This window comes from Pogoniulus pusillus, chromosome 6, assembly GCF_015220805.1.
Source record: "Pogoniulus pusillus isolate bPogPus1 chromosome 6, bPogPus1.pri, whole genome shotgun sequence".
Taxonomy (NCBI): Eukaryota; Metazoa; Chordata; class Aves; order Piciformes; family Lybiidae; genus Pogoniulus; species Pogoniulus pusillus.
This window is the reverse complement of record NC_087269.1, coordinates 4,145,247-4,160,135: the sequence shown is the minus strand read 5'-3', so window position 1 is coordinate 4,160,135 and position 14,889 is coordinate 4,145,247. Positions and strand designations below refer to the sequence as shown.

At 42.6% G+C, this 14,889-nt stretch overlaps 1 protein-coding gene across 1 annotated transcript in view; it reads left to right on the top strand.

The window, feature by feature from the left end:
• Positions 1 to 14,889, top strand: part of INPP5F (inositol polyphosphate-5-phosphatase F) — a 61,418-nt gene that overhangs the window by 26,269 nt on the left and 20,260 nt on the right. The window contains exons 3-8 of the mRNA XM_064144260.1: positions 6,501 to 6,637; positions 8,402 to 8,530; positions 9,235 to 9,402; positions 9,802 to 9,858; positions 11,376 to 11,574; positions 13,158 to 13,337. Coding sequence (XP_064000330.1) covers positions 6,501 to 6,637; positions 8,402 to 8,530; positions 9,235 to 9,402; positions 9,802 to 9,858; positions 11,376 to 11,574; positions 13,158 to 13,337 — 870 coding nt within the window. The remainder of the gene's footprint in view (positions 1 to 6,500; positions 6,638 to 8,401; positions 8,531 to 9,234; positions 9,403 to 9,801; positions 9,859 to 11,375; positions 11,575 to 13,157; positions 13,338 to 14,889) is intronic.

The window sequence follows — 14,889 nt, the reverse complement described above, 5'->3', positions numbered from 1 at the left end:
GGAAAGCTCCTGTGGCAAGGAAGCAGTCTCTTAGAAAGCAACTAGCCAGTGATACATGGTTTGTTTCCTAATTCCCTTTGTAATTTTTGCCATGAGAGGGTCAGTTTTATGTCTAGACATAACTCTACACCCACATTGAAGATGAAAGCCTCCTTAATGTTTAAGATAATTCAGTACTGAAGAAAAAACAAATCATACTTTGAGAGACTTTTTTTCAAGGGGAGGGAAAATAACCCAAACAACAAAAACTTAATTGAATATCAGAATGCAGAGATATGGTAATCTTGCCTTTTTCTGGCTCATCCAAAATAACTTGTAAGGAAATGTGGAGTGAAAATGGAAATAAAAAGAAAATGATTTTAGGATGTCTCATTGGGATGCGTTACTGAAATGGAACATTGCAGATTTTCTTGGTACAGATCCACAGTTAAAATACTTTCTGCCTGATCTTCCCATCCATATGCAAGAGACATGCTTGCCTCAACAGTTTCTCCTTTATAGAATGTTAATTTTGCTTTGTGGCCCAGTCATTGTGTGTACATATAAAATGTCAGTGTAGCCACTCGGTTGCCTCTTGTCAAAATCTCAGCACAGAAGGAGGAAGAAATTGTGCTGTTGTGGTTTTTTTTTTGTTGTTGTTGGAATACGAAGTAGATGTTTGAATCCACTGAAATGGTTAATGGTAGCCTGAAATGGAATGGTTTTTGATCAGAGACAACTTAACAAGCAGATCATAGAATCAACCAGGTTGGAAGAGACTTCTGAGATCACCCAGTCCAACCTAGCACCCAGCCCTAGCCAGTCAACCAGACCATGGCACTAAGTGCCTCATCCAGGCTTTGCTTGAACACCTCCAGGGATGGTGACTCCACCACCTCCCTGAGCAGCCCATTCCAATGCCAATCACTCTCTCTGACAACAACTTCCTCCTAACTTCCCCTGGCACAACTTGAGACTGTGTCCCCTTGTTTTGTTGCTGGGTGCCTGGGAGAAGAGCCCAACCCCACCTGGCTACCACCTCCCTTCAGGTAGTTGTAGTCTGCCCTGAGCCTCCTCTTCTGCAGGCTGCACACCCCCAGCTCCCTCAATCTCTCCTCATAGGATTTGTGCTCCAGGCCCCTCACCAGCCTTGTTGCCTTTCTCTGGACATGTTCCAGCGCCTCAACATCTCTCTTGAATTGAGGGCCCCAGAACTGGACACAGCACTCAAGGTGTGGCCTGACCAGTGTTGAGTACATTGTAGTGCTAGAATATGCTCAGAGTTAATACTTTTATATCTACCTATAATCAAAGCTGGGTTTCATAACTGATTCCAGCAATTTACACTTAACTCATTCACTCCCACTGCACATTTCTCTGTTTCTTGGTCAAAGCACGTTCCTGTGCAGTCTGTTGTCTTTACATTGTATCAGTTTGTGCTTTTCCAGTGCCAGTTAATTAATACCCAAGTTAAAATACTGCTGGCAAAGTTCTATAGCCTCAATAAACAGAAGGGACATGGAGTTCCTCATTCTCTATACTCAGAAAAGAAGAACTCTGTTTTTTTGTTAGCATGCCTCTGAATTGTGATAAAAAGAATGAGTGTTTCAGCATCTGGAATCTCCCCAACGAGATCTAACTGCTGTAAGTTCTAACTGCATCCAGTCAGCAACTTAAAACTTTGGTTTTGTTTTATTATTTGGGTAAGAACAGAAAAAGGTAGCATGGAATTTCTTGGCTGATGTCATAATACTTGGAAAAAGCAACATTTGTAGTGAATTTATGCACAGTTTATCGTAGAACAGTCTGGGTTGGAAGTGATCTCTGAAGGTCATCTAGTCCAACCTCCTCTGCAGTCAGCAGGGGCATCCTTTGGGGGTTGTCCAGAGCCCTGTCAAGCCTTACCTTGATTATCTCCAAGGATGAGGTCCCAGCCATCTTCCTGGGCATCCTGTTCCAGTGTTCTGCCACTGTCATGGTAAGGAACTTGTCATAACATTCAACCTAAATCTGCTCTTCTCTAGTTTGAAGCCATTGTCCTTGTCCTGTCACTGCAGGCCTTTGGAAATAGATGAAAAGCATTTGAGAGAACTAAATGCTAGGTTATTTGGCAAGTGTTAGAGAAAATAAACAGCAGTGGTGTGCTGCCAGTGATGCAAAAGAAGAGCTGAGTTCCTGTTTTAGTGAGGAATGGTAGCTAATAGAATCAGAGAATGGTTGAGGTTGGAAGGGACCTCAAAGATCATCTAGCTCCAACCTCCCACCATAGACAGGGACACCTCCCACTAAAAATGTTGCTCAAGGCCACATCCAACCTGGCCTTGAACTTTAGGTACAGTACTTTAAATTAGTTGGTGCCATTTGCTCTGCTGTAGTTCATAACTCACTGAAAATTAACTTGGTATTTTGAGAGATGATTTGGAACCTGCAGTGTTCTGGAATGGTGTAGCTGTGGTGTTCCTTTCCTGTACACACAGTACTTCCCACATTGAGTATCACAGTATCATCAGGGTTGGAAGAGACCTCACAGATCATCAAGTCCAACCCTTTACCACAGAGCTCAAGGCTAGACCATGGCACCAAGTGCCCTCCCCGGGCAGCCCATTCCAGTGTCCAATGACTCTCTCAGTGAAGAACTTTCTCCTCACCTCCAGCCTAAATCTCCCCTGGCACAGCCTGAGGCTGTGTCCTCTTGTTCTGGTGCTGGCCACCTGAGAGAAGAGAGCAAGAACTAATCATTTTTCTTTCTCTGTTCCCTGGAACTACTGTTTTAAGTGCAAAAGCACACATTCTGCTTAGGGATTCAGCCATTCAGATATTGCTGACAATTATAATGTGCTGCTTCTTCTGGCTGTTGCTGAAGCTTTTACTTCAGGGCATACTTTACTGCATAATTACTTCCTGACTGTTTTCTTTTGATCTGCTGGGGAATTCCTGCCTTCTTTGTGCAGTGTTCTCTAGCTGTAATACAAATAGACTTTTGAAATATATACCGCAATGGTTATGAGTGCATTCTGCATTCCCTTCTTTTAGACCTCACTTGGCTATGTTAGGCTCTTGAGTTCTTGCTTACTGCTGCCAGAGTTTGAGATAAACTGAAGAGCAGCCAGAAAATAACTAGATGATCTTTAAGGTCCCTTCCCACCTAAACCATCCTATGATTCCATGTTTTGCTGTATTGTGGGTCTGGACAACCTGATCTAGTTGAGGATGTCCCTGCTGACTGCAGAGGAGATTGGACTAGGTGACCTTTGAAGGTCCCTTCCAACCCAAACCATTCTATCAATTCATAGAATCATAGAACCAAGCAGGTTGGGAGAGACCTCCAAGATCATCCACTCCAACCTAGCACCCAGCCCTAGACAGTCAACTAGACCATGGCACTAAGTGCCTCATCCAGTCTTTTCTTGAACACCTCCAGGGATGGTGACTCCACCACCTCCCTGGGCAGCCCATTCCAATGCCAATCACTCTCTGTGAAGAACTTCCTCCTAACATCCAGCCTATACTTTCTCTGGCACAACTTGAGACTGTGTCCCCTTGTTCTATTGCTGGTTACCTGGGAGAAGAGACCAACCCCACCTGGCTACAACCTCCCTTCAGGTAGTTCCCCTTTTAAAGGGATCTTCTCACTGGTGCTCTGGCATCTGTCCTGTTTTCCTTATCTTCCCTTTTCTTTCCACCTTGCCTTTACAGTTAAATGGAATGCTGGAGGCCATGGCAAGTGATTCCCCAAGTTGTGTTGCCTGTAGCTGCCTAGGAAAGCTGTTGCAGCACCTGCTGTCAATAGGGGGACTATCTTGCTGTCTTTGCTGTTGCTCTCTTGCCCTTGTTATCCTCTGAGCAGTATTTAGGAGTCTTTGTGTTATGTAAGAAAAATCAGAGAATGCTGGTAAAAAGGTCTCATAGACCAGATGTTCATTTTGAGGGTGTCTGTGACAAACCATAACATACCAAACTCTGTAGGGATGTTTGTTTAATGGAATCAGTTGATAATCTGCAAACCTAAACAAGGGCTAATGTAAGAGTGACTGCAGCTACTCGTTGGAGATCTGTGATAAGCAATCTTGTAAAGACCCAGGCCTGCAGGGACTAAGGAAAGCAGGAAGGAGATAAAGGAGAAGCAGGGATATCCTGACATCAGCAACAAAGAAGGGTCTGCTTGACCAGAGATGAGAGAGACCCTGGAAGGAAGACTGTGTGGAACGTTCATCGCAGATACCCATTCCAGACCACCAGGGTTGGAATTGTTGGAATTCATAGAATCAACCAGGTTGGAAGAGGAGAATGGGAAAATACTTATGTTAATGAACTCCAAGAAATAATTGTAGTATCCCTACCTCCTATTATGCCTGCTCTTGTGACATAAATTGTGGCTTCTGCCAGTATGGGGTGTGCAGGATTGATGGAGCCATCCTGCCTGCACCCAGCATTGTAATAAAACATGTGTATGGCATTGCTTTGAGTGATTTAGTCCTCAGAGCTGACCCTGTGATAGCAGAGTGACATCCTGAGATCCCTCCTGGCATGACTTGTCTCTGTGATCCTACTGTGATGACAATTCTGATGCTCCTCTGCTTCCCGAGGAGGCGCCGCAGGACTCCCTTTAGAAGATGAGATACATTAAACAAAGTGATGCATGTCCTCATTCCCCTCCCCCTTTTTCCTTTTCGGGGGGCAACTTTTGGTTCTCACAGCACATTTGTAGTTAGGAGGATCTGTAGTTTTTAAAAGCTTTGGAGTACCCAACAAAAGCATATATCTTTTCTAAAGACAGTAATATGGAATCAGAATCTCCAGTGGATGTCACAACACATGGTAGTCTGTTTACAATGATTATTCCTTGTCTTCAGACAAAAGAATTTGCTACTTGTATCTTGTCAGATTTAGATTGAAGTGTTGAAGGATAATTTTTTAATTGCAATTATTGGAAAGATGCTCACAGCTTTTGATAGAGCTTTAATTCTGTGCTGAGAGCATATTGGAGAATCTGGGAAAGAGCAAAGTTCTGGGTTTGTTGTGACTTTAAACACATTATCCTCTGTGTTTTTATCTTCTAAGCACTTGAAGGATGAAATAGTATTTAGAATGTACTGAGTGGGGAAAACAGACTTTGTATTTGCTCTAAATCCTCTAAATAGGTTTTTCAAAGGCTGATAGTGTAGTGAAAGACACAATACATGACACAATCTACTGTCACAAATGTGGAGGCTTGTTTAGGCTTTTGATGTCTGTGTTTGACCTCTTCATCTTAACTCAGTTGGTTGCTTCTCACTTGGGAGGAGTAGTAAGTGTATATGTGGGTTCTCTTAAGACTTTCTGTGCCTATTCTGCATCTCAATGCTTTGGATTTATAAAAGCCCTGCATGCTACTGATCTAACCAAGGGATTAAAATCTAGGAAGTTTGTCTCCAGGCGCATTCAAGCAGTCAGTGGGGATGTTGTTCTGTTTCCCTGCCTCTTTAAAGTGTTGAAGCTGCAAGTGGAACTGTTTTAGATCAGAGGTGTCTGTGGAATGTGTCTGTTAGAAGTGCTTCATTCATCTTTGGTGCATCATTTCTGTACCAGTTGTATGCATATGCTTCAGGAATGATGCTGTGAAGCTTTAAACGTACCTGAGCTGCTTTGTGACGCAGTCCAGGTTTGCTCACCAGATGCCTTCAGTCATGAATCTTGTCAACAGATGCACCCTGTGGCTATGAAGATGATGAAGGGGCTGGAGCACTGCCCTATGAGGAGAGACTGGAGGACCTGGGGCTTTTTGGTCTGGTGAAGAGAAGGGGATATAATCAATGTTTATAAATATCTGAGGGCTGAGGGTCCAGAGGGAGGGGACAAACTCTTCTCAGTTGTGCCCTGGACAAGGGGTAATGAATGTGAACTACAGCACACAAAATTCCACCTCAACACGAGGAAGAACTTTACTGTAAGGGTGACAGAGCACTGGAACAGGCTGCCCAGTGAGGCTGTGGAGTCTCCTTCTCTGGAGCCTTTCCAGCCCTGTCTGAATGCATTCCTGTGTGATTGCACTTCATGATGGTCCTGCTCTGACAAGGGAGTTGGACTTGATCTGTGGAGGTCCATTCTAACCCCTAACATCCTGTGATCCTGTGCCTATCTTGTTTGCTGTTGTATACACACAGAAGCTACAAAGGGACAGTCTTAACCTGCTGCCTCTTGAACTCTCATTTTCAAACTGTACTGCCACTAGCCACACACTCAACCTAGAGGCTGCCTCACTGCCATAGGTGTGAGGTGGTAGCTTTACCTCTCCTAGATCTGTGAAATAGTCTCTAATTTAATAAGGAGGTGAACTAAGTCTTGTGTTGCACAGTGGGGTGATTATCTTTTTAATTGCAGTGCACAATTACAAAATGTAGCAATAGTGAAATCATCATTCACTGAAGCCTTCTGGTCAGATGGTTCCTGGCAGGGCTTTTACACTGCAGAGAAGCTTCTGGCAGACTAATCAAAGTAAATGCCTGATGGACAAATCAAAGTGTCTACTAATCCTTTTGCAGATTTACCCTGGTGGCTACTTCTGATTCGACAGAAAGCTTTGATTGGCAAACTTCCAGGAGACCATGAGGTTTACAAGATAACAAAGATTGCAGTGATTCCACTTTCTGAAACAGAACCTCAGGATCTGGAGTTAGAGGTATGGCTGTCTTCAATGGATTCTTGGCTTTCCACCTTCTGCTTCAGAGAAATTTTTGTGTGAAATGTAACAGTGAAACACTTCACATCTCCTTTCCTGATGTGTCCAGACATCAATCATTTTGTGCTTTTTAAATGCAGTTTTGATTAGGTTGTTATTTTTTATTTAAATAGAAATCTCAGGTTATGCTAGGGAGGGAAGTGACAAGAAATTTGTACCTAAATTGCATAAAAATCCTCAAAAATAGCACACATCAACAAAGTGTTGTTAGTGGAATAGAGCAACAGGTCACTTGAGAACAGAAAATGGAATCCACTAGAATAATCTCCTATGAAGAGAGAGTGAGGGAGTTGAGGCTGTTTAGTCTGGAGAGGAGAAGACTCCCAGGTGACATAATTGTGGCCTTTCAGTATGTTAAGGGGGCTACAAGAAAGCTGGGGAGGGACTTTTTAGGCTGTCAGGTAGTGATAGAACTTGGGGGAATGGAACAAAGCTGGAAATGGGTAGATTCAGCCTGGATGTTAGGAAGAAGTTATTCAGCATGAGGGTGGGGAGAGCCTGGAAGGGGTTGCCCAGGGAGGTGGTGGAAGCCTCATCCCTGGAAATTTTTAAGGCCAGGCTGGATGGGGCTCTGGACAGCCTGATCTAATGTGAGGTGTCCCTGCCCATGGCAGGGGTGTTGGAACTTCATGATCCTTGTGGTCCCTTCCAACACTAACTGGTTCTATGATTCTGTGGTAGTTCAAAGGGACAGAGCTGTGGACTAAGTGAGGAAACTTGGGGTTTTTTGCTTAAAAAAAGCTCCTAAGGTCTCCAGATTTACCATCCTAGTCATTCAGAAGTAGGAATCCTATAAATGCTAGTACTCAAAGATGATATCCATGAGAATCCTTTCCTGTAGAGAGACCCTAATGTGGAATTTCCAGAGCTTTGGTGGAATTGTAGGAGCATGAAATGCTGCTGAAGCCCTGCTCCAGAGTTTGGCATACAAGAATGTGACTTGAGATCTGGGTGTGTAAACTGTGTTAGCAAGAACCTAACCACCTCTGCCCTGTGTTTCTGTGCCTGGGAACTTGTGCAAGAGCTCAGATTTGCAGTGCCCTTTCCCAAGTACTTCAACTTGCTTCCTCCTGAGATTATCCCCAGATACCTAAGATAGGTTTTTACTTTTTTGGGGAGGAAGCTGTTTTGGTTTTGCCTTCTAAATTGGGAGAGACTATGTATAAATACATACATACATGTAGATATAGTGCCATGGTCTAGTTGACTGGCTAGGGCTGGGTGATAGGTTGGGCTGGATGATCTTGGAGGTCTCTTCCAACCTGGTTGGTTCTATGATATATATATATATATACACACATAAATGGATGCTCTTGCTTTTACCCTCTTCTGGAATCTTATTTCTGTAACTTGTCTTCAAGGGAAAAACCTTACTTAAAATATTGCAGATTTTTTTTCCCCAAAGAGAATAGATAGAGGAGAAACAACAGAGGTAAGTAACACTCACTTACACTGTAGCTTGGGTGGCAAGGTGAAGTACACTTGGCTGCTCAAGTCATGTGAAACTGAGGCAGAAATTCACACAGGCACAGGAGAAAATGTCCTCTGTGAAAAAGAGGGAGGATTTTGCTGTGTCTGTACCCTCTGTGTCTCAGAGTGTTTCCCCTAGCTTTGTGGACTGGTTTTTATAGGCTTTATTTAAAGTTCTCCTGATCTGTTTAAGTAATACTCAAGTATTTGCTTTAACTCAATATCCTTATTTAGCTTTGCAAAAAGCACCATTTTGGGATAAACAAGCCAGAGAAGATTACACAGTCCCCAGATGACACAAAATTTCTACTGAAGACCCTGACCCAAATTAAATCAAATGTGTCTGCACCAAATAAAAAGAAGGTAAAGTTTTTTACTCTTTTCTCTTTTTTTGGGGGTGTTTTTTCAGAGTGTAAACTTGATAACTCAAAGGGTGTGGTGGCTGATCCAACGGAGTACTAAAACCTAAATAGAGGGCTGGTGAAAACCTGCAAAGTGTGCAACTCCTCCACATCAAAGTTCAGTCTAATTTCTGATTGTTTAACTGTGGCTTCATTTCTTTTCTGATTTTTGTAAGTATCTAATTTTAGCAGAATGACTTAGAGTGACTTTTTGCCAGGGTGAGCTTCTTGTGGAACTCTAAACTTTTACCAATTACTCTGCATAAGAATCTCTCTAGCCTAGAATTTGTTATGCAGGACCTCAGAGAACACCATACAATGGTTTGGAGATAGTAATGGTCTGGATTAGAAAGTCCTAACAATATTTATTACAGTCAGACCAGGTAGATGCAGTATTTCATAGAAACTCTTGGAGTTGAAGCATACTCCTGGAATGTAAGCTCTTAAAGTCTGACTGCTTTCAATGCCCTTACTACTAAAAGTAAGAGTAGTAGTATAGGAGAATATTCCTGAAGATGCTGTCTCTTGTGTTTATCTCTGCTAGGAGTTCTAAGATCCTGCTCTTCAGTGGGAAAATATTTGTCCTGTAAGGTTAGAAGAGACATTTAGCAAGTATGCCTGAAGCCTCCATCAAAGGTGTAAAACAGCCCATTGCTTTTCTTGCAGATTAAAGAAAGCAAAGAGAAAGAGAGGCTGGAGAAGAGACTATTGGAGGAGCTGTTCAAAATGTTCATGGATTCAGACTCCTTTTACTACAGCCTTACCTATGACCTAACAAATTCTGTGCAGAGGCAGAGTGCGTGTGAGAAAACGAACTTAGCGCTGTGGCGGAAAGTGAGTGGGTCTGGGTTCTGTGTTTGGGGTTGTTTTGTGGTGTTTGGTTTTGTTTGTGTGTTCTTTTGGTGGTGGTGGTTGGTTGGTTTTTTTTGTGGTTGGTTGCCTTTTTTCCCTCTCTTGGGAAATGTGCTGTTCAATAATGTATGTGGATCAAACCTGAGTGGTCACATTCTCTGCTGGTATAATCTACAGCAATTTAAGCTCTTGCCCTGCAACGAGCTTCAGTGCAGTGAAGTGAAACAAAAGCCTCCAGGAGCTTGTCTTGGACTGAGTTGTTGTATTGAAAAGCAGTGAACCCTAGACTTGCATGTACAGTGGTAATGCATGACACCTGGTGCCTTTACCACCAAGCCTTAGTTAAAGTCTTGCAAAAACTCCCCTTTTTGTTTCCAACAGGTTGATGACAGGTTCTTTTGGAACAAGCACATGATTGAAGATCTCATCAGCATTGATGTGAGTCTTATTTTCAGCAGTAACATGTATTATGAGAACCATTCTTTAGCTGTTTGCTCAACACCTCGTAGAAGTTTACTTAAAAACCTGCTTGGCAGTCAGGTCAGGGTCAGGGCTGTGCCTCCTGAAGCTGAGCAGCTGGTGTTATCTTCTTCCCACAGCCTTTTAGCTAGCATGTGCTCATTGCTAATGAATGAACATCCACAATTAAAGACATTCCTACAATAAAACAATGCAGAGTAACTTGGGGTGTGATATATTTGTGCTGGTTTCTGAAGGTAAACTCAATGTGCCTTCATCTGTGAAGTGCCTTATCTTGGGCAGAGCTGAGCTTGATAAGGAGCTGGAAAAGAAGAGAAACAAATTCCCAGGTTTTGAGACATATTTAGTGGAGAATATTGTTTATCTCTCTGAAAAAAGTAACTGCTGTAACAAGTTGCTCTGAACAGCTCTTCAGAGTAGATAAAACACTTTTCTTGGCTAGTAATGAGTGCATAAAGAAACATAAACCAACCATTCTTGAATATATGATCTCAGTTTTAAATTAGCCTTGTAGAAAAAGGACTGAGTTACTAACTACTAGTTAGTCAGTTTAGGTCAAGTCTTGAGTTCCTTAAAGATACCAGAGGACATCTTAATGTTATACTCTGCCTCTCTCTCCTTAAAACTTCTACAGGGCAAATGTAGGTGCTCTGTGAAAAGTTCTGTGTCATGAAGGAGTTCCAACATGAAAAATGCAACTAGTTCAAGTTATTAATGGATAACCTTGAATTAGGGAATATGAATCTCAATTCTGATTACTAAAGTGAGGTTTTAAGATGAGCAGGAACTACTGTGCAGAGCTTTGGACCAGTTGGTTTGGGTTCTAAGGCCATATGAAGTTTACCAAAACAGGCTAAGAACATTACACTTAAAGTTTTATCTTTCTAGATATAGAAATCTAATGTATTCTGTCCACATAGGTACTGTAAAACCACCCTGAAACAGGAACTAGGTTATAAATTACCTGTATTTACTTGTGTTTAGATACCTGCTGTATCCGAATTGACTCTGCTTGTCTTTGACATGGGAAGTTACTGCTGCAAGCTTTTAGTGTGCTTAAACATCATACTCAACATTGCACTGAAAACTCCTTTTAGGGAAACTGGGAAAGAAACTTTTTAAATATTGTGGGTTTGAATTCTGTCCCTAGAGAGCTGGGAGCAGAGGAGGACTTTTTGCCTTGCCTTGATTCAGCTTGTGTCACCTCCACAGAAAAATCTGAAGTTGCTGTCTTCCTCCCGATTTAAAAGCTCGCTCTTTCTTTATTCTTCATGATTTAAAAGCTCTTTCTTTCTCCCTCCTCATTTAAAAGCCCTGACTAACAAAGGAAACAAATGCAGAAATAAGGATTTGACCAAAGTTTCTTAAAACATGAAAAGCATGCAAAGCAGCTGGGTATAAATATGAGAAATGGCAGAAATAATTGCAGGTAATGCAGACCAAACAGGAATGTAAATGTTTGTTGTAACCTTCAGAATGCTGAAGTGGACTTCTGGATTCTACCCATCATACAAGGATTTGTGCAAATTGAAGAACTTGTGGTAAACTATAGTGAATCTTCTGATGATGATAAGAGCAGTCCTGAAACTCCTCTTCAGGAATCCACCTGTATAGATGACGTTCATCCAACGTTTTTGGTGGCACTTATTTCACGCCGGAGTCGGCACAGAGCTGGTAGGCAAACTTAGTTTCAAGGTACTGGGATTGTTCCTGAGCACTGCTAAGGGATGAAGGAGATAAAACTTGCAGTAGTGTTGTGCTGTTCAGCAACTGATCAGCTCTTGCCAAAGTATGTACTGCAGCCTGTCCTGCTTTTAGGAGGAAAAGAAAAGGCTGTAATGCATGCAGCGCTACACAGCTGTTACTAAGCGAGCTTCACAAGTCTCCTCTTGTGCACTGAATGCATCTTTGGAAGTCACAGTTCTGAGATAAGTTCCATCTTTTGCAAAGAACAGCTTGATTAGGATCTTGTGTACAGCTCTGGCTCAATGTATTTCAGTAGGCCTGGGTGGGACTTAAGTTTTCAAATGTCTTCCTTTGAGGGCTTGGACAGCAGCTGAACAGAGACTTAGAATCATAGAATCAACCAGGTTGGAAGAGACCTCCAAGATCCAAGAAACAAGTGTGCATGCCTGTGTCCCAAGAGCTCTGTGTGTGGGGCCAAGGGGTGAAATGAGAACCATGCTTTGGTATTGCACCTTACATCACTTAGACTAATAGTGCAAAGGCCAACAAAAAATATTGCCTGTCTCTAGGAGCACAGAAAGATAGCTTGAATCACTTTACACTGTGGTAAGTCCTGTTCAGCTCTGAGCTTTTTCGGTCTACCAGACTTCTTAAGGTATTCCTAACTTTGTCCAACTCCTTTCCTATGCAGTCAGACTTTTAACATGTAATAAAAAAGTAGAGGGAGAGCAAACCACCTGTTGAGCTGCCCCTGATGTGGGGGCTGGCCCTTGTACCACAGCTCACTGCAATGCATTTAATTAACTTCCCAGCTTGTACTGTGCCTTACATCTCAAATGTTTGACAGATAAAGAGGGCAAATTCTTATCAATCACATCTTACCATTAATGGCACTATGCTCACCTGGTGGCTAGCCCAGAGCATGAATTGAAGGACTTTCTCCCTTGATACTGAGAGGTTATTTCAATTAATTGATGCAATGCCTTGAAGAATGAATTGAACACAATCCTATTCTGTAATAACCTAAATTTGCCCAAGAGTTCTGTTTAATGACCAGAACAGAGATGGCTAAGCAAAAAGCTGTTGTGGTCAGAAGAGCAGTCTCTGTTCTAACTGTGCAGAATGATTTAAACAGGTGACAGCAGAGGTCTTCAGTTATGTGGAACGTGCAGGTCATCTGCTCAGGAGGTCTTTATTGTGAGATGCAGAGCAGCTGTCAGTAAAAGTGGCCTTTATGTTGATGGAAAATGCTGAACTGACAGAACTGAGAGCTTGACAGAACAGGAAGTGATGTGTCCCTAAAGGTGGGCTACCTACATATGGGGGACTTCTAGTGCCAGTAGCCTGCCTTGCCCTGTCCACTTGCTTGCCACTGCTCCTAGTGTATCGGTGAATAAACTTTATCTGAGCAGTCGACATTACTTCCAGGGATTAGACTAGGCTAGGGGTGACATTTACATTTGCTTGTGGGTTTTGGCTAGAACTCTCTCATTAGCACTGTCAAAAATAGTAACAAAAGTTCTTTGATGTTGAATCTTGAAGTATGAATTGATCCTTCTCGTTCCTCCCAGGGATGCGGTATAAGCGAAGAGGCGTTGACAAAAATGGCAACGTGGCAAATTATGTGGAGACAGAGCAGCTGATTCATGTCCATAATCATACCCTTTCATTTATACAAACAAGGGGCTCTGTGCCTGTTTTCTGGAGCCAAGTGGGTTACAGATACAACCCACGGCCCCGACTGGACAAGAGTAAGTATTGGAGTGGAATACCTGGAGTTCAGAGTTGCTTTAGAAAGGTTCACTGGAGTGCTGCTTTACCACTAGTCCTTTGGTGGCACTTTCTAGAAGACAGGAACAGCAGTAATGGTTTGACTCTTGGTAATTACTGCTGCAGCTATGCAGAGCTCTGACTCATGCCTACTGTAAATTCCTGCTCCTCTACTCTGCCCTGGTAAGGCCATGTCCAGTTCTGGGACACACAGTTCAAGAGGGACATAGAACTGCTTGAGAGAGTCCAGAGCAGAGCCACAAAGATGATTAAGGGAGTAGAACATCTCTGTTACGAGGAGAGCTGGGGCTGTGCTGCTTGGAGAAGAGGAGACTGAGAGGTGACCTCATCAATGTTTATTAGTATGTGCAGGCTGAGTGCCAGGAGGCTGGAGCCAGGCTCTGCTGGGTGATGCCCAATGACAGCACAAGGGGCGCTGGGTGGAAGTTGAGGCACAGGAAGTTTCCTGTAAACATGAGGAGGAATTTTTTCCCTGAGAGAGTGATGGAACCCTGGAACAGGCTGCCCAGGGGTGTTGTGAAGCCTTCCTCTCTGGAAATATTCAAGACCTGCCTAGATGTGTTCCTGTGTGATCTGCTCTAGGTGATCCTGCTCTGGCAGGAGGGTTGGTCTGGATAAGTTTTTGAGGTTCCTTCCAGCCTTCTGTGATTCCAAGAAGTCTTGGATTTTAATATTTAATCAGCACCTGTTTTATGCCTAGTCTTACTTGTGGCAGTGTGTTGGTAAGAGACAGTTTGGCTCTTGTGTTTGAGAATCTGCTTAGAAATGTCTTCCAAATATCTTTAGACACAAAAATAACTTATGCTGAGGTTACTTCTGTATGAAGAGCTGCTATTTCAGTGCTGGAAACCAGGCATTTCATCTAACACTAGTTTTGTAGTGTGCTTTTGTCTTGTGTAATATTTGGTAGCAACTAGTGGGCTTTATCAGATCTGAATTGTTACCTTTTACGCTCAAAGATAATACATAACCCAAACCATGTGAGAACTTTAACAAGGCTGGCAAATCTGGATGCTTGTATGAAGCAGTTATTCATAGCCTGGACATTGTTAAGGTAAAATGATAGAATCTTCTCGAGGTTTAGCATTGCAAAGAAGAAACTTTCTCAGAAGGAAGCTGTTACATTCATGGTCTTGTATAATCAGACTGCCACTCTTTGGGTTGACTGGCATCCTAGGTCAATCAGTCTGAGTTGGAAAGGACCACAAGGATCATCTAGTTCCAAAAGGTCATAAGTATGTACTTCTGCAAGTCTATCTTGTGTGTTGTATTCAGATTCTCCTTTAGCATGAGGATTTTTCTACCATTGGAAGCTATTTTTAGGGCTGAAAGTAAAGGCTTTCTAAGATGACTGTGATGTTGGAAGGTTCAACAGCTGTTCTTCCCTGTGTCTTGAGTAAGCTCTAGAGTAAAAGGGCTTAGGGGTTGCTTAGAAACTTGTGCAAAGCACATGATTTGAAGTTGAGGAGCAGTTACTGTCTTTGCAAGCAGGTTGGGTGATTTTATACAAAG